The sequence below is a fragment of the Coenobita brevimanus genome, chromosome 110 (genome assembly GCF_032717465.1).
Source record: "Coenobita brevimanus isolate Jiangsu-jjx chromosome 110, ASM3271746v2, whole genome shotgun sequence".
Taxonomy (NCBI): Eukaryota; Metazoa; Arthropoda; class Malacostraca; order Decapoda; family Coenobitidae; genus Coenobita; species Coenobita brevimanus.
In genome coordinates this window covers 27,014,341-27,036,837 of record NC_137063.1, presented here as the reverse complement: position 1 = coordinate 27,036,837, position 22,497 = coordinate 27,014,341, and the positions used below count along the sequence as shown (strand labels likewise).

Genomic DNA, 22,497 nt, shown 5'->3' with positions numbered 1-22,497 from the left:
TGTTTTTTAGATGGAAAATACACTATAATGGCAGGAGCGTGGATTTTCATCTCGCAGAGATAACAAAAACCACTATAACCAAATGTGCTACAACCAAGGGATCACTGTATTGTAAAAATTTTATTCAAGGGAAAATAATGGAAATTATGCTTAACCCGTGAATGGCAACATACCTCACATGGGGGTGACTCGTAAAGCTGTGACAGACCTCATATGAGCGAGATATTCAACAATGCTCCAGAAAGGTTATAGAATGATCAGCATGATATAAAATTTATGGGGTACATTATTAGGGTAACTGGCAGCTCTCATTACCACTCCCTATCTTGAGCCCAGTTTGCTAAGGTGCACCAGCAACAATGACCCAAAAGTATGCACTTCATAACGTATTCTCCACAATGTTATCACCCCAAGAAAGGCAGTCGTGGGTCAAATGTTAAGAATAACATAAAATCAAATGTAAGATGAACAAGAGGTAATGGAACAGGAGGAGGGAGGTAAACAATGGGAGTAAACGTAGTGCCCTAAGCTTGTACCGCAGTGCGGAGCAAGCTGGCAACCCACCACTATCTCTCAAAGCATAGTTTTCATGTTCCATTCATCCATCCATTCATTCATGTTCCTGCCAGAAGTGCAATATCTGACAACTGTTTCTTCAAAACTATGCAAATTTCAATTAAAAAAAAAAAATCCATGGGTAGCTGCACAATGCAGTTTCCTAGCTAATGATACACCAGGAAACCACTTACTACGCCGGGTGGTAACCACATAACCAAATTTTGGCACCTGGTGGTTTAGTGGGTTATTACAGAGCTCCAATTGGATTGAGCCAGCGAAGGTTTATATCCAAGGGATGGCTGGGGTTTATTGCTCACATAATGCCACTCAGAGATGAGTGAGACTGGTCACTCTCATCTTAATGCCTAGCCTCGGGCTCCTATGCTCCTCGTGAGACAACGTAGGATTGGATGATAAATGAATGAATGAATGATATACATTTCACGAAAATCTGTAAGAGTGACCAAAACTGCCATTTTGTTGCACCACGGGGGATGTCGGCACAACCCCTTGCCACAGACCATGGGTTAATTAGTAGCCTAGCTGCTACAAAACTGACAGAACGTTTATCAGAAGATTCAGAAAACTGGTCAACAGCATAATATGTTTACAAATAGCTAAGCAACCATTTACAGTTACAGTTCAAACAAACATGTGCATGATATATAAGTCCACATTAAAAGTTGTCTTATGTGACACTCTTTTTAAATACAGCATTACATCCATGGTAAACTATAAAAAAAGCTGCCAATTACAATCCCACCAATGTCTACACAGCCATTTTACCGGTTACCAGCAATTTACAACAACATTACAATTGTTGGGAAAAGGGACTGATCTTTTGGAGCACATTCCTACGGCACCCCATAATAAGGACTGCCTCTAATGCAAAATGGATAAGCTACAAGTATACAGTAGGGTTAGTAAACTCTTAATTACCTAGTGAATGGTGGCCAAAGGGGTGTTGGAAGATGATGTACAGTACCATACTGATGGAAACTGACATACTGGTAATACCCTCCCCAAACCTCCCCAAAGGGAGTCTAACCCCCTATAAAATCCCAAAACTGTATTGTATAACTTTTCAAACACAGAAAAACACCCTTCAATACTGTAATGAGCATGATACTGTACAATGTACTACACACCTGACATCCGCAGGCAGATTAAGGTAGGGCGAGGCAATAGACAAGTTTCCGGTCAAAAAATTTTTAACCCCTTAACCGCGGGGCGTCACTTTCGTGACGCTTGGGAGCAAGGGATCATACCGCGGGGCGTCGCTTTTGTGATTCTGTGTTATTTTGAATTCACCCGGGCTTCCAAGTGGGGGCTTGTATCATCTATCAGTACTGCCAATGTCCAACACTAGTCAGCACTCCTAATCTCATCTGTACTCCCATCCATTGTTGACAATTTAGCCATTTCTCCCCGTTCTTGACTCCCCTCCCTACCCCCCCTCCATTACACTATCCTCTCGCCTGCCCGGCCGTGCTACGCTAAGTAAATCTTCCCTGGAATTTTTCACTGATTTCATCCATTGAAATAAGCCTTATGCCCTATTCTTAAACCAAATAATATATACAAGAAAGAAATAAGGTAAGTGAGAGTGCCATACACCTGGAATTGGTTAATTATCACCTGACAACACCTCACGTGCACTCGTTCGCTAATTTTCGCTGTTTTTTTCCCCTTGAAATATGCCATATAATCTATTTTCGTAATAAATATACACATAAGGAGGGAAGGGAGAAGCCTAAGTGATATTTACATTCACCTGGAACTACCTAATTTATAATGTATTGTCTAGATTTCCTGCCAGTCATTTCGGTGAAATACATAGCTGTTTCAAGAGCTACGTTGGTAGTGCTGAATAACCCTCAAGTAGGCCTCAACCCGGGCCAGCTGTCCTTTATCAGTTCTCTCTCAGATTCCGAAGAGGAGGTACGGCTCATCCTCTTGCTGACTTCAGGGCCTTTTTTCACCCCCATGCAAGGGCCCTGTGACCTTTACCCCCTACTAAACCTCGTGTGGAAAGAGGTAAAGGGCTGACAATTGATAAAAGAGTGACTACGATCTTTCTATTGAGTAAAACAGTGCAAGTGGAATTGTAAATAATGTGTAAATAATGTGTAAACAGCAAGTGAAAGTAATGAATGTAAATATACGTGAACAATGGAAAATAGTTTTATAAGTTACTTCAAGTGACAGTGCATAACACAGTGTAAATAAAATAGAAATGTAAATAACGTAAATAAAATAGAGAACGTAAATAGAAATGTAAATGAGTAGTATTATAAGAATACCAGTATATACCCTAGGAGTAATGAAAGTGAAAGTTTCACTCTAGCATGTCTGAATACTATGAGTTATGAGAGTGAAGATGAAAGTGACATTCACTCTCAATGCCAGTATACAGGACGAGAAAGTGAATGCTACGTATTTTACTGAAAGAAATTGAATCCCTACAGTGGCAATAAACTAATACTACTGAAGGAAACTTATGGATAAAGACTGTAGATATATATAAGTGTTATATAGTAATAGAAATATAAAGTGTGAGGGGTTTTATGAATAATAAATGACAGAGTACCAAGAGCGAACTAGCGCAAGTGCGGCGGTCAGACGCGCTCATAATTTTCATTGCTTTCACAGTGGGGTTTTTTTTGGAGTATGGATCCCAAACTACTTGAAAATCATAGAGTAGTATTTATAGTGTTAATATCTGGCTGTGGTAATCATATTACGGGTTGTCGGGAAGTGTAAAGTGGAGACTTCGTTACCCAACTTCAGAGGTCTCCACAAGTCCTACGGTAACTGACGAAGGCTCAGCAAACATTCCAGGAGAAAGCTGAAGGTATGTGCCATAAGTATATATAATTTTAATATTCTAGGACTAATAACTGATTTTTGGCAAATATTTTTTGAGAGTCTGTCGGAGCCCGAATAACCCCGTGGCACACGCAAAACATCGGTAAACATGCCCGCGGTGTAGGGGTTAAAGAAAGATACTTGCATAGGTAAAAAATACGCAGAAAATTACTATGTCAACCATTTTTTTCAAAAAATTTTTTGCAGATACATGAAAAAATAACATAAAGTAGATGAAAAATCATGTGACTATGAAACGGCCTCTGACTGGTCGTGATGTCACTACTCACAGAGAAGGCATAGTCGATTTTGTTTACATTTAACCTGCATACCTGTGCTTATTTCTGACCTCCAAGAATGCTCAATGACGAGAGGAATAACTGTTGGTGTTTCATTCCAATGCGTAAGTGCAGAGACAAAAGCACATTAGGGTAATTATTCCCGTGTACCAGCCAATGACAATAAACGAAAGCAGTGGTGGCTGGCTGCTCGTCAAGCTGGAATGCAGTCTTTACTGTTGTGAAAATATTATTTTCTTCACCACATAGGTTCATACATACCTAATTATCTGAGATTCGGTAAAAAAAAAAAAAAAAGAGGGGGGGGTGCTTTATTTAACTATTAACCCTATCAAGTTTCTGGGTCAGGCAGATTATGTCTGTGCTAGAGTCAGCCACTCACGCTTACCCACATCTCGCAGCCCGATAATTTACTCTGATCACTCTGTGTAAATACACTTTTCATGATACAATGTTGGTTTTGGCGTCATTTTAAAGCTGATTAGTTGTACTTTATTGTAGTATGTTCAAACAAGGAGAACAAAGAAAATAAACTGTCAAAATAACGAGTTGAATTTAGGCGAAGTGAAAATTTTATACCTTACCGTAGAAAAATATTCGGCAAAAAATAACGAGTAAATATATACAAATTTGGTATAACCATGCAAAAATACAATAAATCACCTTTACAATGATATATGGATTATGGTAATTTTTGCATTTCATTGTTTAGTAAAGCATAAGAAAAGAGATGCACAATTTTATTATAGTCTCGGCCGCATATTCGCTTCGCGATGTTTTTCTTTGACCGGTCAGTGTAAATACACTTTTTATGATAGGATGCTGGTTGTGGTTTTATTTTCAAGCTGAATAGTTGCACTTTATCGTAGTATGTTCATAAAAGGAAAACAAAGAAAATAAAAAGTCAAAGTGTCGAGACGAAGTTAGGAAAAAACAAAAAATTTTATACCTTGCTGTAGAAAAATATTCACCAAGAATAAAGTTACAAAGAAACAAAGCCATGAGTCAGACCAGCTGTGCAGTACCGCCACATATAGAGCAACCATTGCGTGACATCATGCTCGAGCCTGTTTGTTATGATGCATAAACACGATTGATGACGAATATTTTACAAAAGTTTCTTAAAATGACGATTAAAAGCATCATCGGAATCTCTGAGGTTGGATTTGAAATGATGATCGAAATAGTCATTAGAATCTATCCATCCATCTATCTATCTATTGCCAGACGCCATAATCCCGTACGGGGTGGCCATTTGACTCCGAGTTATTTGTTTTACAGGGAGGGGCACTAACCCTCCACCAACCCACTTGACACGTAGGGAGAACGTATGGTTTGGTTATATGGTTACCACCCAGCGTTGTAAATGGTTTCTCACCTTACAGGAAACCATTTGGCTTGTCACTCAATGTAAAGCCACCTGTAACAGAAAGAAGCAATAAGTAGTGACAGGAAAGATGGGAGAAACAGGAAGAGAGGAGGGCAGGCACAGAAAAAGAATGATAAGGGCTAAGGAAGAAGTAGGCAGCACTACATCAAGTGAGTAGATGATGGTCGCCACCACCTACCACTCTCAAAGGGTTAATAGAAAATTAGGATTCAGGATGAAAACGTGCTAAGGTTAACGAGTACAGTCAACCCTCAATTCAACGGACTAATGGGGGGGGGGAGGACAAATGTCCATTGCTTGAAAAAGTTTGCTGCTTGATAATGAATGGAAAAATAGCCTAAAACTCAAAAAACAGCAAAAGAAATACACTATGATGGTATCAAAGAAGAGATGCAGCAATATTATCACGGGCTAGTTTATCTCACAATACCCTGTTTTCTATGGACCCATTATATTACGATTTGCTTCATGGTGTACTGTGCAGTATAGCACAGTACACTGTGTTACAGTGATTTTTTATGTTCAACTACAGTATCATTTATTTTTGTACCTGTAAAGAGAAATACTGTACTGTATGTAGTTAGAAATGACAAGCATTCAAATAATGGACACATGACCGGTGTCCGGAGCGATTCTCTGCCAGCAGACATTGTCCGCTGATTCAGAAATCCGTTGATTCGGGGTCCGTATAATCAAGGGTCGACCGTATTCTATTTTGGATCGCCAACATGCCTTGACAGACTTCTATTTTGCACAAATACTGATTTACAGCAAAAAAATATATATGCATGTTAAATTAATACTTATACAAAGTAGAAGCCTGCCAAGGCAAGATGTTGAGCTAAAGGAGACACACGTCTGCTAACTTTAGCGTGTCTTCACTGTAACTGGATTTTTAATTAAATTAAATTAAACACAAAAATTTGACCGGATTTCAGATAATTTGGTGTGTATGAACCTATACGGTGATAAAATCTATAACACTTACTAATGAAAAGTGCCGATTCGGTAAATAACCACTGATTCGGCATTTCGTCGCACCCTCCTAAAGGTCCTGAAGTCACTCACTGAAACTGTTCTTTCAGAAAACTAATAATGAAGAGGTCAAATATTAGGCATTCATAAGCATAATACCAATATAAACTCATACAACTGATACCATACGCCATACATTAAACACCTTCCATCTCATGAAGTACAAGCACCGCTCAGGAATGGTGTAGCAGTACGTTACTTCTAGTCAATTTCACTGAAATTTATGTACCTAACAGGTACCATCCATTTACACCTTAAAAAGTACTCCTTCACAACATACATGAAGAGGGTAGCTTGGATCTACAGTGGCCATGTTGGTAAATATCATGACAACTATTATGACTGTTACTGGTAAAGTCTTGTGTGATGGACTGGAGCACCTAACCAAGAATGAGGTATGAGACAGACGGGTGAAGCATGATAGAAATAAACTCACCAGAGAGCAGCAGGAGAATTTCTTTATACATTAAATCCTATATGGTTAGTGGAGATTATGGCCAGGTCTTGCGGAAGCTTCACTGTCGCATCCTTGAGCTCCACCATCCACACCATGACACCACTCCTCTGTTGCTGATGGTACCACTTAACATTGCCTAGTCTAAATCCTGGTGCTTGGGTTTGGCCATCATTTTTCATTCAGGACACTGGGATATCTGCCCATATTCAGTCCTGTACTACAAGATTTATATTGTGCTGTTTTGATGTACTGCAGGGTTGTAGGACACACACCAAAAAACTCAGCCACCCAACTCACTGTCCATCCCTTGTCCAGTTTCCTGATAATCTCCCACTTCTTTTTGAGATACAAGACTTTCCTGGGACACTTGGCAGGTGGAGGTGCAATAGACACACATGCAAGCAGGACATGCACAAGGGCAGAGATGACGCAAAACATGATAAACTCCACCGCAATCAATGATGTCACACGTCATTACAGTACTAAAGAGTGAATGTGACGCAGTGGACTTGAAGGGGGGGGGGGGCACAAGCATTTTGTCATTCATGAGGAACAAGAGAATGAAACGTATTGAGGAGGAGGGATATACATAAGGTAGGCGTCACACTGCTATTGGTCCATTCTTGGGGAACTGGATCTTTAGCTGGAGAAGTAAACACAATATCGTGACAAAGATAATGGATTTTATTACCAGACGTTTCAACATTTCCTTAATGTCATCTTCAAAATTATCAAGATTACTTATCAAAGTGCTTAAAAGATACAACAGTGGTAAATAAGAGGATTAAGTTATGTTTAAGGGGTAGGATGATACAGTGCTGTTAACCCGTGGATTGTGCAGTGTCTCCAGGCATCTCGAATGATCGGATCTTGAATTTGGCTCTCTCTTGTATTTTGTTTTTCTCTTGGAAGGAACAGTTTTTGCAGGCTCATGGCCTTTGATTCCTTCTTCCTAGCAAAAAAAAAAAAAAAAGTGTGAAAAAAAAAGTGTGAAAAAAAAAAAGTTTGTTTATTGTAAACTAGAAGACAAACATCCAGGGCATTATTTGGTGGGGGGGGGGGGAATCTCCGTACCTGCGTAACACCATGCGTATGTTTGTGTAGGGGTGTAGTGAAAAAATTTAAAAAAAAAATCAATAATAATAATAATTTCTTGTCTTCACTCTTTCCTCTTCCTTCTGCCTATGGGTGACTCTACACTGAGTGACAAGCCAAATGATTTCCTCTACAACAGGAAACCATTTACTACGCTGGGTGGTAACCATACAACTAAATTATGGCGCCTGGTGGCGTTGTGGGTAAGTAAGGTGCTTCAATCAGATCGAGCCTGTGTAGGTTCATATCCAAGGGGTGGTTGGGGTTTACTGCACACATAATGCCACTCAGGGATGAGTGAGGCTGGTCACTCACATCTTAAATGTCAGGACCAACTTGCCTAGCCCCAGGCTCCTACACTCCTCATGAGGCGACATAGGATTGGATGATGGAGGGATGGATAGTTTATTATAAACTTGAAGATAAACATCTAGGGCATCATATGGTGGAAAAAAAAAAAACTTCGTCTTTGCGTAGCGCCACGCGTAAGTTTGCGGTGATGCACGGTCACTGGAAGGTTAGCACAGCCTGAGCTGTGGCTCACAACATGAAGCTTCCCAGCCTGAGCTGTGGCTTGCAATTCACGGGTTAAGCTAGGGCTTATGCAATTTAATATACATAGACTCTAAGATTCTTATGCTTTCACAAGAGCAGCTACCAAGTATTTTAAAACACACTCTGGCTTCGGCTTTCCTGTCATTCTCTGACTAAATATATCTGTGCTGTTTACTTATCCCCTAATTCTACTGACTATCAAAAATTCTTCGACTATCTTACTTCTACGATGGAACACATTCTATCCATTTCTCCTTTCTCTGAAATCTCCATTCTTGGAGATTTCAATGTTCACCACCACCTTTGGCTCTCCTCTCCTTTCACGGATCCACCTGGTGAGCAAGCCTACATCTTTTCTATCCTTAATGACCTAGAGCAGCTTGTACAACACCCTACCCGTATCCCTGACCGCCTTGGAGAGAGCTCCAACATACTTGACCTCTTCCTCACAACTAATCCTTCTGCTTACTCTGTTAATCTTTTCTCTCCGTTGGGCTCCTCCGATCACAACCTTATTACCTTAACCTGTCCTATCACTCCGGTACGGCCTGTGGACCCTCCAGGGAAACGTCATCTGTGGCATTTTGGAGCCGCAGACTGGGAGGCCCTCAGGCAGTACTTCTTTGATTTTCCCTGGAATGATTATTGCTTCCATGGCCGTGAGCCATCTGAGTGTGCCTTGCGCATTACGGAGGTTATTCTCTCGGGCATGGAAGCATACATTCCTTTCTCATATCCTTTGACTAACGCAAGAAAGCCTTGGTTTAATCACGCTTGTTCTAATGCTGTCCGCAACAAGGAGAGGGCCTACAAAAGGTACCGGAGCCAACCCACCCCTGAATCACATCATCTTTACGTTTCTGCCCGGAATCGTGCTAAGTCTGTTCTTCGCTCTACTAAAAATAATTTCATCCATACTAAATGCTCTCAACTCTCCAACTCGAATTCTTCCCGCTCCTTCTGGCATCTTGCCAAAAATCTTTCTAACAACTTTACCTCATCATCCTTCCCTCCTCTTTTCTACTCTGATGGTTCTGTAGCTATTTCTTCTACTGATAAAGCAGATCTCTTCGCACAGACTTTCTCCTCCAATTCTACCTTAGACGATTCCGGTGCTGTTCCTCCATCACTTCCCCCCTCTGACTTCCTCATGGCTGACATTAAAATTTCTTCAGTTGATGTATTTTCTGCCATCACTGGCCTCAGTACTAACAAGGCATATGGGCCTGATGGGGTCCCTCCTGTTGTTCTCAAGAACTGTGCTTCTGTGCTTACACCCTGCCTAGGCAAACTCTTTCGTCTTTGTCTGTCAACTTGTACCTTTCCTTCTTGCTGGAAGTTTGCTCTCATTCAGCCAGTCCCAAAGAAGGGTGACCACTCCCAACCCTCCAACTATCGTCCAATTGCTTTAACGTCCTGTATTTCAAAAGTTTTCGAGTCAATTCTTAATAGAAAAATTTTAAAGCATCTTTCCTATCACAACCTTCTTTCCAATCGTCAGTATGGGTTCCGTCAGGGACGCTCCACTGGCGATCTTCTCACCTACCTTTCAGACTCCTGGTCATCCTCCTTTCGGGACTTTGGCGAAAGCTTTGCCATTGCACTTGACATCTCAAAGGCTTTCGATCGAGTCTGGCATAAATCTTTAATTTCCAAACTGCCCTCCTACGGTTTCTATCCTTCTATCTGTGCCTTCATCGCTAGCTTCCTTTCTGGTCGTTCTATAGCCGCTGTTGTAGACGGCCATCGTTCTTCTCCTAGATCTATCAACAGTGGTGTTCCTCAGGGCTCTGTCCTATCACCAACTCTCTTCCTTTTATTCATCAATGATCTTCTAAGCTGTACATCTAACCATATCCACTCATACACTGATGACTCCACCCTTCACCTTTCCATTCGGTTCCCGCAACGCCCATGTCAACAGTTACTTCAACAACAAGGGATGAGGCTATGGCACACCTAATGTCTGACTTGGCTCGTATCTCTGACTGGGGTAAAAATAATATGGTTGTTTTTAATGCATCTAAGACTCAGTTCTTACACCTGTCAACCCGATAAAATCTTCCACAGGTATACCCACTAATGTTTAATAATATTCAGCTTAATCCTGCATCATCCTTGAACATGCTTGGGGTTTCATTTACTCGGGACTTATCTTGGAAAGATCATATTACATCTCTTGTAAAATCTGCTTCCAAGAGATTGGGTGTGCTAAGCCGACTCCGCTCTTTCTTTACCCCTGCGCAATTGTTGACTCTATACAGGGGTTTTATCCGCCCCTGTGTGGAGTACAACTCTCATGTGTGGGGTGGCTCCCCACATACAGCTCTTCTCAATAGGGTGGAGTCAAAGGCTTTTCGTCTCATTAACTCTCCTCCTCTTACTGACTCCCTTCAACCTCTGTCTCTTCGCCGCACTGTTGCATCTTTATCTCTTTTCTATCGCTACTTTAATGGTCACTGCTCCTCTGAACTGTCTGCTTGCATTCCTCCACCTCTACGACGGGCGCGTAGCACCCGTCTGGCAGCAAACTCTCATCCTTTTTCTGTCCAACTCTCTAATGCAAGAGTTAACCGTTACTCCCAGTCTTTCATTTATGCAACAGGTCAGCTCTGGAACTGTCTCCCTCTGTCTGTATTTCCTGCTGCCTATGATCTCCAGTCTTTCAAATGCAGTGTGCCCAGGCATCTCAAAATGATCGGATCTTGAATTTGGCTCTATATTGTATTTTGTTTTTCTCTTGGAGGGAACTGTTACTGCGGGCTCATGGCCTTTGGTTCCTTCTTCCTCGCATTAAAAAAAAAAAAAAAAAAAAAAAAAAAAATTCATCTTTAAGACAATTATCACACTGAGCACTGTCTTCCCTCACAGATGAATAAGGTGGTGGCTGAAGCCTACGACCCGTTCTGCCAGACTGACCCATGTGTTCGGCAGTGCATGTTTCGAAGGCACATAATGTACACCCAGTGTACCCTGTTTGGCAGCTAGGGCAGATAAATGAGTAAACTACCAATGAACACAAGTCAACTGGCACAGAGTCCTTAACCCCTTAACCGCGGGGCGTCACTTTCGTGACGCTTGGGAGCAAGGGATCATACCACGGGGCGTCGCTTTTGTGATTCTGTGTTATTTTGAATTCACCCGGGCTTCCAAGTGGGGGCTTGTATCATCTATCAGTACTGCCAATGTCCAACACTAGTCAGCACTCCTAATCTCATCTATACTCCCATCCATTGTTGACAATTTAGCCATTTCTCCCCGTTCTTGACTCTCCTCCCTACCCCCCCTCCATTACCCTATCCTCTCGCCTGCCCGGCCGTGCTACGCTAAGTAAATCTTCCCTGGAATTTTTCACTGATTTCATCCATCGAAATAAGCCCTATGTTCTATTCTTATACCAAATAATATATACAAGAAAGAGATAAGGTAAGTGAGAGTGCCAAACACCTGGAATTGGCTAATTATCACCTGACAACACCTCACGTGCACTCGTTCGCTAATTTTCGCTGTTTTTTTCCCCTTGAAATATGCCCTATAATCTATTTTCGTAATAAATATACATGTAAGGAGGGAAGGGAGAAGCCTAAGTGATATTTACATTCACCTGGAACTACCTAATTTATAATGTACTGTATTGTCTAGATTTCCTGCCAATCATATCAGTGCTAAACAAAGATGTTTCAAGATCTAACATTGGTAGCTCTGAAAATATATCTCCTAAGTAGGCCTCTAATCTATTTTCGAAATAAATACAGTAAACCCTCACTTTATCGCGGGGTTATGTTCCAAAGGCACCCGCGATAAGCAAAAATCCGCGATGTATCGACGCTACCCCTAAAATGGCTATTTATTGTCTACTAATAAGAAAAACCAGTACAGGCACTCACTGATGATGAATGAGACAAATTGAAGATGATGATGATCATGAAGTTCAGTACAAGGTGTATATTAGTTGTGCAGCTCTTGAGAGGGCGCCTATGACGACATTTCTGCGGGTGGTGAGCGAAACGTAAGTGCGGGAGGTCGGTCTACCACGCACCACACAGTTTGAATCCGATGGTCGAACCATGCGTGACTCGCAAATCATTATTTGTGGCTTATTTTTCTGCCTTCCAGTGATTGCTTGCCTTGTCTGTCAACATAGGGCCTAAGCATAGTGCTAGTGATGCATGTGGTAACACACCAAAACGGACTAGTAAAGTGATGTTGCTGACAGAGAAAGTTAAAGTGTTGGACAAACTTAAGGGAGGAATGTCGGCGACAATTCTCCGTCAAGACAATTCCCCGTCATTTATTTACATACCAGTTTATTCAGCAAGTACAGTACACTAGTTTTTTACTTATATGAGTTATAAAATCCAGCTGAAAATTAGTTATTAAAGTATTAATTAATCAATAATAAGTATATTTATAGAATGACAGGGAATCATCCATGTTTTGATGGTGAATTGACTTGATGGTGAATTGTCTCTGAACCGTGTGTTTGGGGTGAGTCAACTGTTCTTACAATAAAGAAGACAGAACGTAGCATACGGGACTAAACGGGAGTCAGTATGGGCTACTGAACCAGACTGTGATGGAGTGTCTCCACCTATGCCTGTGAACTGGCTCAGAACCGTATGTTTGGGGTGATTGAGTCAACTGTTTAGACAATAAAGAAGGCAGAATGTAGCATATGGAAGGCAGTGAGAGTTTGTGCACCAGACTGCTGAAGTGTCTCCATCTACGCCTGTGCTTGTCAGGTAAACTGGGAGGTGCGGTATGGTGGTGTGGTGCGGTCCTGCTCCTCTCTTTGGGGAGGGCGCATCGGCAGCAGCCAATCAGCAGCAAGCAAAAATGTAAAGCGTGTTTGGATTGGCTACTGGTAAGGCTCCAGCCAATTATGTGCCACCTACCAATGAGTCTAGGTATTTCCTCACCCCACGCCACGATTTCGCTTGTATTTTATCAAATATATTAGCCGATTTTTAATTATTATTTTAATACAGCTATTAATATTTTAAAATAAAGATGTAAAATACCATAAACATATCCATTTCAGAATACAGTACTGAAAATAAAGATGTAAAATATGTACTGTACCCTAAAAATAGCCGTAGTAGGCATTGTGGAAACCGCGATGAGGCGGGGTTTCCCGCAATGTAAAAATAGTTAGGTTCCAATGAAAATTCCGCGATAAAGTGAACCAGCAATATCTGAACCGCATTATAGCGGGGGTTTACTGTATACATGTAAGGAGGGAAGGGAGAAGCCTAAGTGATATTTACATTCACCTGGAACTACCTAATTTATAATGTATTGTCTAGATTTCCTGCCAATCATATCAGTGCTAGACTTAGCTGTTTCAAGAAGTAATATTGGTAACCCTGAATAACCCCTTAGCAGGCCTCCACGCTAGCCCTCCGTTATCAGGTTACTCTCAACTTCCGAAGTGAGAGTACGTATGTTTCTTCTTGCTGACTTCAAGGCCTTTTTTCACCCCCATGCAAATGGCCCTGTGACCTTTACCCCCTACTAAACCTCGTGTGGAAAGAGGTAAAGGGCTGACAATTGATAAAAGAGTGACTACGATCTTTCTATTGAGTAAAACAGTGCAAGTGGAATTGTAAATAATGTGTAAATAATGTGTAAACAGCAAGTGAAAGTAATGAATGTAAATATACGTGAACAATGGAAAACAGTTTTATTAGTTATTTCAAGTGACAGTGCACAACACAGTGTAAATAAAATAGAAATGTAAATAACGTAAATAAAATAGAGAACGTAAATAGAAATGTAAATGAGTAGTATTATAAGAATACGAGTATATACCCTAGGAGTAATGAAAGTGAAAGTTTCACTCTAGCATGTCTGAATGCTATGAGTTATGAGAGTGAAGATGAAAGTGACATTCAATCTCAATGCCAGTATACAGGACGAGAAAGTGAATGCTACGTATTTTACTGAAAGAAATTGAATCCCTACAGTGACAATAAACTAATACTACTGAAGTAAACTTATGAATAAAGACTGTAGATATATATAAGTGTTATATAGTAATAGAAATAAAAAGTGTGAGGGGTTTTATGAACAATAAATGACAGACTACTAAGAGCGAACTAGTGCCAGTGCGACGATCAGATGCGCTCGTAATTTCCATTGCTTTCACAGTGTTTTTTTTTTTTAGTATGGATCCCAAACTACTTGAAAATTGTAGAATAGTGTTTATAGTGTTTGTATCTGGCTGTGGTAATCATATTACGGGTTGTCGGGAAGTGTAAAGTGGAGACTTCGTTACCCTACTTCAGAGGTCTCCACAAGTCCTACGGTAACTGACGAAGGCTCAACAATCATTCCAGGAGAAAGCTGAAGGTATGTGCCATAAGCATATGTAATTTTATTATTCTAGGACTAATAACTGATTTTTGGCAAATATTTTTTGAGAGTCTGTCGGAGCCCAAATAACCCCGCGGCACACGCAAGTCATTGGTAAACAAGCCCGCGGTGTAGGGGTTAAACCGAAACAAGGGCCTACCTTTGAAAGAACTGAGGTGAACAAAACAAAAATCTATATTAGGGTAAAACTTTGATAAACTCTTGAATAAAGTTTGTTCTGTTTTCACTGAAATCTCTCCTTGATACCACAATATTAGGTAAACTACCTCTTTATTCACTGTAAGGGAACACTGTTTGGGTTAGTATCTAATGTTCATTCATTCATCATGGTATCTATTGTTCAGGAAAATATTCACCAGTTTATCAAAACAAATGTGCACTATAACTATTATTCACAAAACATTTTCTCAAAAGTTACTTCATTATGAAAAAGCGCATATGTAGATGACAGACAAAAAGCTCTGTGAATAAGAGTCTTTACAACACTGATCCTGTATCTGATATGAATGAAACTAATGAGAGCTTGAGCCCAAACCTAAAATGGCTGCCTTACAGAAAATGGAAAAATGAAGCTTACCATTGCTTTTCGAAATCACTAAATTTAACAAGGAAACTTGATTCTTTTTCTCTGTCTCCATTATTCTATCTTTTAAGCACTTTGATACATATAAGTAATCTTAACAATTTTATAATTTTTGACCACTGAAAATGACATTAAGGAAATGTTGAAACGTCTGGTAATAAAATCCATTATGTTCATCACAATATTGTGTTTACTCTTCCTGCTACAGAAGATGTATCTAATACTGAACATGAGAGGAAAACAAAAGATACACATACAGGTAACATATCACTGTAGAAGTTTGCCAAATTTGGCAACATTAAAAGTAGTGTTTTGGAGACAAGACTCACGGTAGTGTTTTGGTGGCGACACTTACAGAAATGAACTGTTTTGGTGGCATGACTTCAGACGAATGGCACGGAATTTAATTTTTGGGCTTCCACAGGAATTTTATAAATTCAGCCTCATTCGCTGTGACGGATACAAATGCCTTTTGTATGATGCGCCAAAGGTTACATGAAAGTCTACTGTATTACAATAAAAGACTCCATCTGCATTAAGCCTATATACAGCACTGTACAGTAATGTGATGTACATGCTGCATACCAATACCTTACGTCAACGTGCTAGTTAGATACAGTACCGTACTGCAGTATACGAGGTGCTACCCAAAAGTTCCAGTAATTTGAATATTGTAGGAAAATAAGTTACCTAACCTCCTAGTTCTCACTGTCACCTTCGAAACAGTCCCCTTGGGCATGTATACAGTGGTCCCAGCATTTTTCCCATGAGTCCATGCACCCCTGGAAGGCTTCAGGTGTGATAGTTTTGAGCACCTCCTGCTTCAGGTGTGATAGTTTTGAGCACCTCCTGCAATTCTGGCTGGATCTCCTCAATCGAGTCAAATCAAAGCCTTTTTAGTTGTAATTTCAGCTTGGGAAACAGGAAACGTCGCAGGGGGTAATCAGGCGAATAGGGTGGGCAGGGACTGACTACATGTTAGTGGAAGCCAGGAACTGCCGGACAACAATTGATGTGTGGGCGGGGGCGTTGTCAAGGTGCAGGATTCAATCCTTGTTCTTTCACTGTTCTGGACGTTTGCAACAGATGTTCTCCCTCAGATGCTGCAAAACTTCACAAACTTTCCATTGACAGACTGACAGGGTGGGACGAATTCCTTGGGAACAATCCCTCGGATATAGAAGAAAATGATCAACATGGCACTGCTGCGAATCTGACGCAATTTTTTCGGCCTCAGATTGGGAGACTTCCATTGCGATGATTGCTGCTTTGTCCCTGGGTCATAACCATAAATCCATGATTCATCACCAGTTATGACCTTGGAGATGAAGGTGACATCATCTCTGACCTAATTCTTGAGCTCCCTCCAAACCGCAATGCGAAGTGCCTTCTGCTCGTCACTCAGCAGTCTTGGCACAAATTTTGCAGCGATGCATCTCATGCCCAACACGTCCAACAAAAGGCGTTGCACACTCCTGTACGACAGTCCAACAATATCACAAACATTATGGATAGTTTGTCTACGATCTGCAAGGATAGCCTGACGAACATTTTCGATGATTTCTGGTGTTGTTGCCATTGACGGTCATCCAAAATGGTCATCGTCTTCGAGGGACATTCATCCTTCCTTAAACCGCTCGTACCAGAAAAATGTTCTGCTTTAGGAAGTGCCATTGTCACCAAAGGCTTGCTGAAGCAACCGGTGAGTTTCTGCAGCTGTCCTATTGATCTTGAAGCAGAACTTGATGCAGGTTCTTGGTTCCATGAGGTCCGCCATTGCAAACCGCCAAACCACCTATACACCACGTTACAATAGTAAGCATAGCTCAACAACACGTCCACTCACAGACACAGCTGGAGCCACACCGATGCACAAAGGGTGCTGCTGACTCCTTCTAGTGGCAAAAGGCAAAACCGCAAATGGTTGGCTCCCTTTGTTCAAATTACTGCAACTTTTGGGTAGCACCTCATACAATGGAAGATATTAAACAGTATTCCTACATGCACATATAATTTCCTACTCTTATATCCACTCTTTCCTAATCCATGTACACCCACAACCACCTCACTCCACCCTACCCCCACCTTAGCTTATTCCTCCCCACACTCAGCTCACTCCACTCCACTCTACATCCACCTCTACTTACTCCAACCCAGACCTATATCACCCTACCCCACCCCTCCACACCTCTTTCATCCCTTTCCACTTTACACCCACCCTATTCCATTCTACCCCATACCCACCCTTACTCATTTCACTCAACTCCCACCCCTACACACTGCACCCCAAACCCACATCAATGAAATCTACCCCATCTTACGGCTAAATAAAAAATATTGATGAGAACTTACTTTGTGCACACAGCGGTCCTCAATCGGCAGCTTGAGGTATTCTGTGTCCTCCTCCATTGTGACTGGTTAATCTGCAGGAAAACAAGTGAACTGTAGCATACTAAACTTGAATAACATACTAGTCCATCCACATGAAAATCTGTAACACAGTGCTGGAAATGGTAATTTATCACTACTGTACAGTACAGTACTAATAAATCTTTTCATTTCACGAACATGGCTGAGTGCAGTTCCCCCACCCCCATTGCATATCTACCAAGTTAGATGTCATAATACCATAAGGGGTGGCCGTCTGACTTTGAGTTAGCTGTTTTACAGGGAGGGGCACTAGCCCTCCACCAGACAACTTGTTGATGAGCAGGGAACATGTAAGTGTTGCTTATATGGTTACCACAGAGCACTGTAAATGGTTTCCTGGCTTACAGGAAACCATTTGGCTGTCACTCAATGTAATAAAAAAGTGACAGGAATGATGGGAGAAACATGAAGAAAAGAGGGCAGACACAGAAAAAGAATGATGGAGGTGAAGGAAAAAGTAGGCAGCACTACATCAAGTGAGTGGATGATGGCTGTCACCACCTGCCACTGAAAATATGAGCAAAAATTCTTGACTCCAATGAACTTTACAGCAGGGTATTAAATATTTTATATCAATTCCAACATCCACATTCAAAACTCATCCAGGGTGACCAAAGACAAAATGAAGACCCTAACTTTAGGTACGGTATGTGTAAAGTGAGGTTGGGTGCTGGTTCCAGCTCACAATCTGAGATGAAAAAGACAAACTTTTTAGCTAGCTATATAAAATGTACCTCATGAGAAGAGAGAGGTATATGTGAGCAGGAGAAGGGAGGTGAAGAGACTGGTGAAGGAGAGTAAGAAAGTGGATGAAGAGTTTAGGAGGAATCTGAGTGTAAAGTAAGAAATTGTTTTGGAAGGAGGTAAAGAAAGTAAGGCAGTGTGGAAGGGGAAATAGTAGGGGAGTGAAACATATGAATAACAGATTGTTGGTGGAGAAGAGAGAGAAATTGAGGAGATGGAAGGAGCACTTTGAGGATTTGTTGAATGTAGAGAGTGAGAGCAGTGCGAGTATAAGTGGTTGGGGAATGGCTGGGAGAAGAGATGAGAGGAGGGAGGAAGAGATCAGTAGGGCGGAAGTAGTGGAAGCAATGAAGAAGATCAAGTTGGGAAAGGCCCCAGGAATTGACGGAGTGTGTGGTGAAATGCTGAGGTATGGGGGTGAGATTGTTGTGGAGTGGATATGGAAGTTGTGTAGATTGGCTTGGGAAGAGGGAAGGGTTCCAGAGGACTGGAAATCAGGTAAATTTGTTCCTTTATACAAAAAAAGGGGAGAGAAATATGTGGTAACCTTAGGGGTATTTGCCTTCTTAGTGTGACTGGTAAAATATATGGTAGAATACTCATTGATAGGGTTAGGCATATGACACAGGAGCTAGCTGAAGAAGAACAAGGGGGATTTAGGAAGGAAAAAGGGTGTGTAGATCAGATATTTGTTCTAAGATGTTTAGTGGAGAAGTATCTAGAGAAGGGAAAGAAAGTGTAAGCTGCCTTCATGGACTTGGAGAAAGCTTATGACAGAGTAGATAGGCAAGGTATGTGGAAGATATTAAGAATATATGGAATGGAGGGGAAACTGTTGAATGCTGTGAAGAGTATGTATGAAGGAGCTAGGGCTACGGTGAGAGTGGATGGTGAGCTGTGTGAGTTCTTTGATCTCAATGTAGGACTGAAACAGGGTTGTGTGATGTCTCCATGGCTGTTTAATATATACATGGATGGGGTTGTAAAGGAGGGGCAAGGTAGGGCAGTGGATGTGGGGGTGGCTCTAATGAATGAGGGTGAGATTTGGAAGATTCCGGTGTCGCTGTCTGCTGATGATACAGTACAGTATTGTTGAGTGAAGACGAATGGGAGTTGCAAGGTTTGGTGAATGAATTTGGGACAGTGTGTAGGAGGAGGAAGCTGAAAGTTAATGTAAACAAAAGTAAAGTTATGGTGTTTGAGAGGAATGAAGTCACAGAATGTACAGTGAGGTTAGATGGTGAGGATATGGAGAATGTGAGTGCATTCAAGTACTTGGGTAGTGTGATGAGTAAGGATGGAACTTTGGGGGATGAAGTGCGTGAAAAGGTACAGCAGGGAAGGAAGGTTGTTGGTTCACTGAAAGCAGTGATGAGAAATAGGGAGGTGAGAGTGGAAGTTAAGAAGTCACTGCATGATAGTATTGTGATCCCTACCTTGACGTATGGAAGCGAGGCGTGGACCTTGCAAGAGGGGAACAAGTCAAGAGTGAGAGCAGTGGAAATGAGTTACTTGAGAGGAGCATGTGGAGTGACATGGAGGGACAGGTTGATGAATGAAGAAGTGAAGGAACGTTGTGGGGTGGATGTGGATGTGGTTGAGAAGATTAGGAGAAATACACTGAGGTGGTTTGGACATGTGGAGAGAATGGAGAATGAAAGACTGACTAAGAGGGTGTATGTAGGTGAGGTGGAGGGAGGGAGAGGGAGGGGTAGACCGAGGATGAGGTGGAGGGATGGAGAAGAGAGGTACATGAGGGAGGGGGGGTGAGTTGGGGGGAGGGTAGTCAAATGGTGGGTGACAGAGCGACTTGGAGGCGTTTTGTCTGCAGCCATCCTTTGCAGGATTAGGGCGTCAGGCTATAGATAGACAGATAATTACTAGTACCATCCATCTAACCATCATCCACTTCCCTTTTTGCCCCATCAGGAACATAGGGGCCTGGGGTAGGTTACTCAGTCCCAACATTTGGTGACCAATTTTCAATCCCCTGACTGACATTATGTGAGCAATAAACCCCAACCACTTCTCAGATGGAAACCCTTACAGCCCATCCAATTGAAGTACCGTATGTCAGAGTGGGGATCACATACTGTACTGTCATGCAGAGTGACTTTTTTACTTTCATACTCCCTTCCCTATTTTCATCATTGCTTTCAATGAACCAACAACCTTTCAATCATGCTCTACTTTGTCAAGCATTTTCTTTAAAATTCCATCCTAACATATTACAATGCCTAAGTACCTGAATGCACTCAGTTTTCATTTTCTTGCAGTCCATGGAGAATGTAAGTGCACTGAAATATGGTACAGTACCAGGTACACAGGTAGTGTGATGAGTAACAATGGAAGTTTAAAGGAGGCAGGGTACGGTATACCGAGACTGAAAGGTTGCTGGTTCATCAAAAACTGTCAAAAGGACAAATTTCCAGTACCAAGGGCGAGTACCAATTAACTTGTGACATACAACTTATCCCATATTAGCAGGGCTGTGGAGTCGGTACCCGAAACAGCCAACCCCAACTCCTTGATTTCTTGTGTGTCCGACTCCGACTCTGATCCCTTAGTTTCTCTAAAGTAAATTTGCCACTATGATTTACACAAGATGTCATTCTATCACAACCATGTGAATTGCCATGCTACTTTTAAAACCCATGTCCTTAAAGATTTGGCTTTACTGGTTGCAGCTACAGCATATAATGACAAAATGATAGTTTCTTAAATCTGCTGATTGTGATGTCTGTTTACATTCTGTCAACAGATGGCAGCACCTGTGTGTATGTTCAGCATAAATGAAGAACAGGAAAACTACAAACAACTCCTAAAGAAAAATGTGGAAAAATAAGATAAAAGAAAAAAAAGAATTGCAGCAGCAACCAAAAAAACGAAGGAGCTGTCGTCCGAAAGGCAATAGCTCCACATTACACCTATATCATGTTTAAAACTTTCTTTCTGTCAATCTTTCCTCTTTCCTCTGCCTATGGGTGACTCTACACTGAGTGACAAGCCACACAGTTTCCTTTATATATGCCAGGAAACCATTTACTGTGCTGGGTGGTAACCATATAACCAAATGATGGCACCTGGTAGTTTAGTGGGTACTTAACCCACCGTGTCCCGTTGACGTATATATATGTCCGAACGTTTTGTCACTGTGAGTCCCATTGACGTATATAAACACGCCGCAATTGCAAAGGTCTGTCCTTTGCACATTTTTCAAATTTTGCGCATGATTTTGGTATGTATACACGGGACACCTTCGTCTACGAGATGCCAGGCAGGGACAATGTCTTACCCCGCATGACCTTCCCCCCCCCCCCTGCATGCCACTGTCTCATCAATTCACCTGTCACCAGTGACCTAGCCAGTAAAGACATGTCGTGCCACGGTATGAAATTCAAGGCCAGAGTGATTCCCCAATCGATGACAATGTGGAGGACAATGTTTATGTAGCATTAAAGGAAGAAACAGTCAGAAATGATGATCAGGTAATGTTGCCAAAAAAGGTCAGGTATGTTGATGTGTTTGGTGAGTGAAACAATGCTTATTTTGCCTATATTACTGTGTGAAAACCAATATACTCTAGTACCGTACTACATATAAATTCGTACTAAATAAATAAATAAACACCGTTTATGAGTGGTGTGGAATTGCTACCCTCCCATAGAACTGGTTTTCTCTGGAGCAAGCCTGATAGAAAACCCAGCAAGGTAAGGGGAACTGCTACCTGTATTCAGTATTTTAAGCCTCTGGTGAGCAATTTCTCTACGAATTTTCGATAGTTTCTCACCAAAAGTGAAGGTTTGAGCCAACAAAATATATTCCCAAAATTGGTCGGGATTGGGGGGAGTCAGTGGTGGAAAATTGGCTGGGAAGAGGCGCGTTAAGGAGCTCCAATCGGATTGAGCCTGTGTAGGCTTATATCCAAGGGATGACTGGGGTTTACTGCTCATGTAATATCATTCAGGAATGAGTGAGGTTCACTCTGATCTTAAATGTCAGGGCCAACTTGCCTAGCACTAGGCTCCTACACTCCTCATGAGGCAACATAGGACTGGATGATGGATGGATAAATAGAAAAATTTCTTTATTGGGAGTTGGAGTCGGA

General features: G+C 41.5%; 1 protein-coding gene across 1 annotated transcript in view; it reads right to left on the bottom strand.

Annotated features, from left to right (window-relative positions):
- The window catches only part of msps (msps cytoskeleton-associated protein 5), a 608,635-nt gene extending 591,011 nt beyond the window's left edge, over positions 1–17,624 (bottom strand). Inside the window, exon 1 of the mRNA XM_080286226.1 lies at positions 17,568–17,624. Coding sequence (XP_080142352.1) covers positions 17,568–17,624 — 57 coding nt within the window. The remainder of the gene's footprint in view (positions 1–17,567) is intronic.
- Between the last annotated feature and the right edge of the window lie 4,873 nt (positions 17,625–22,497).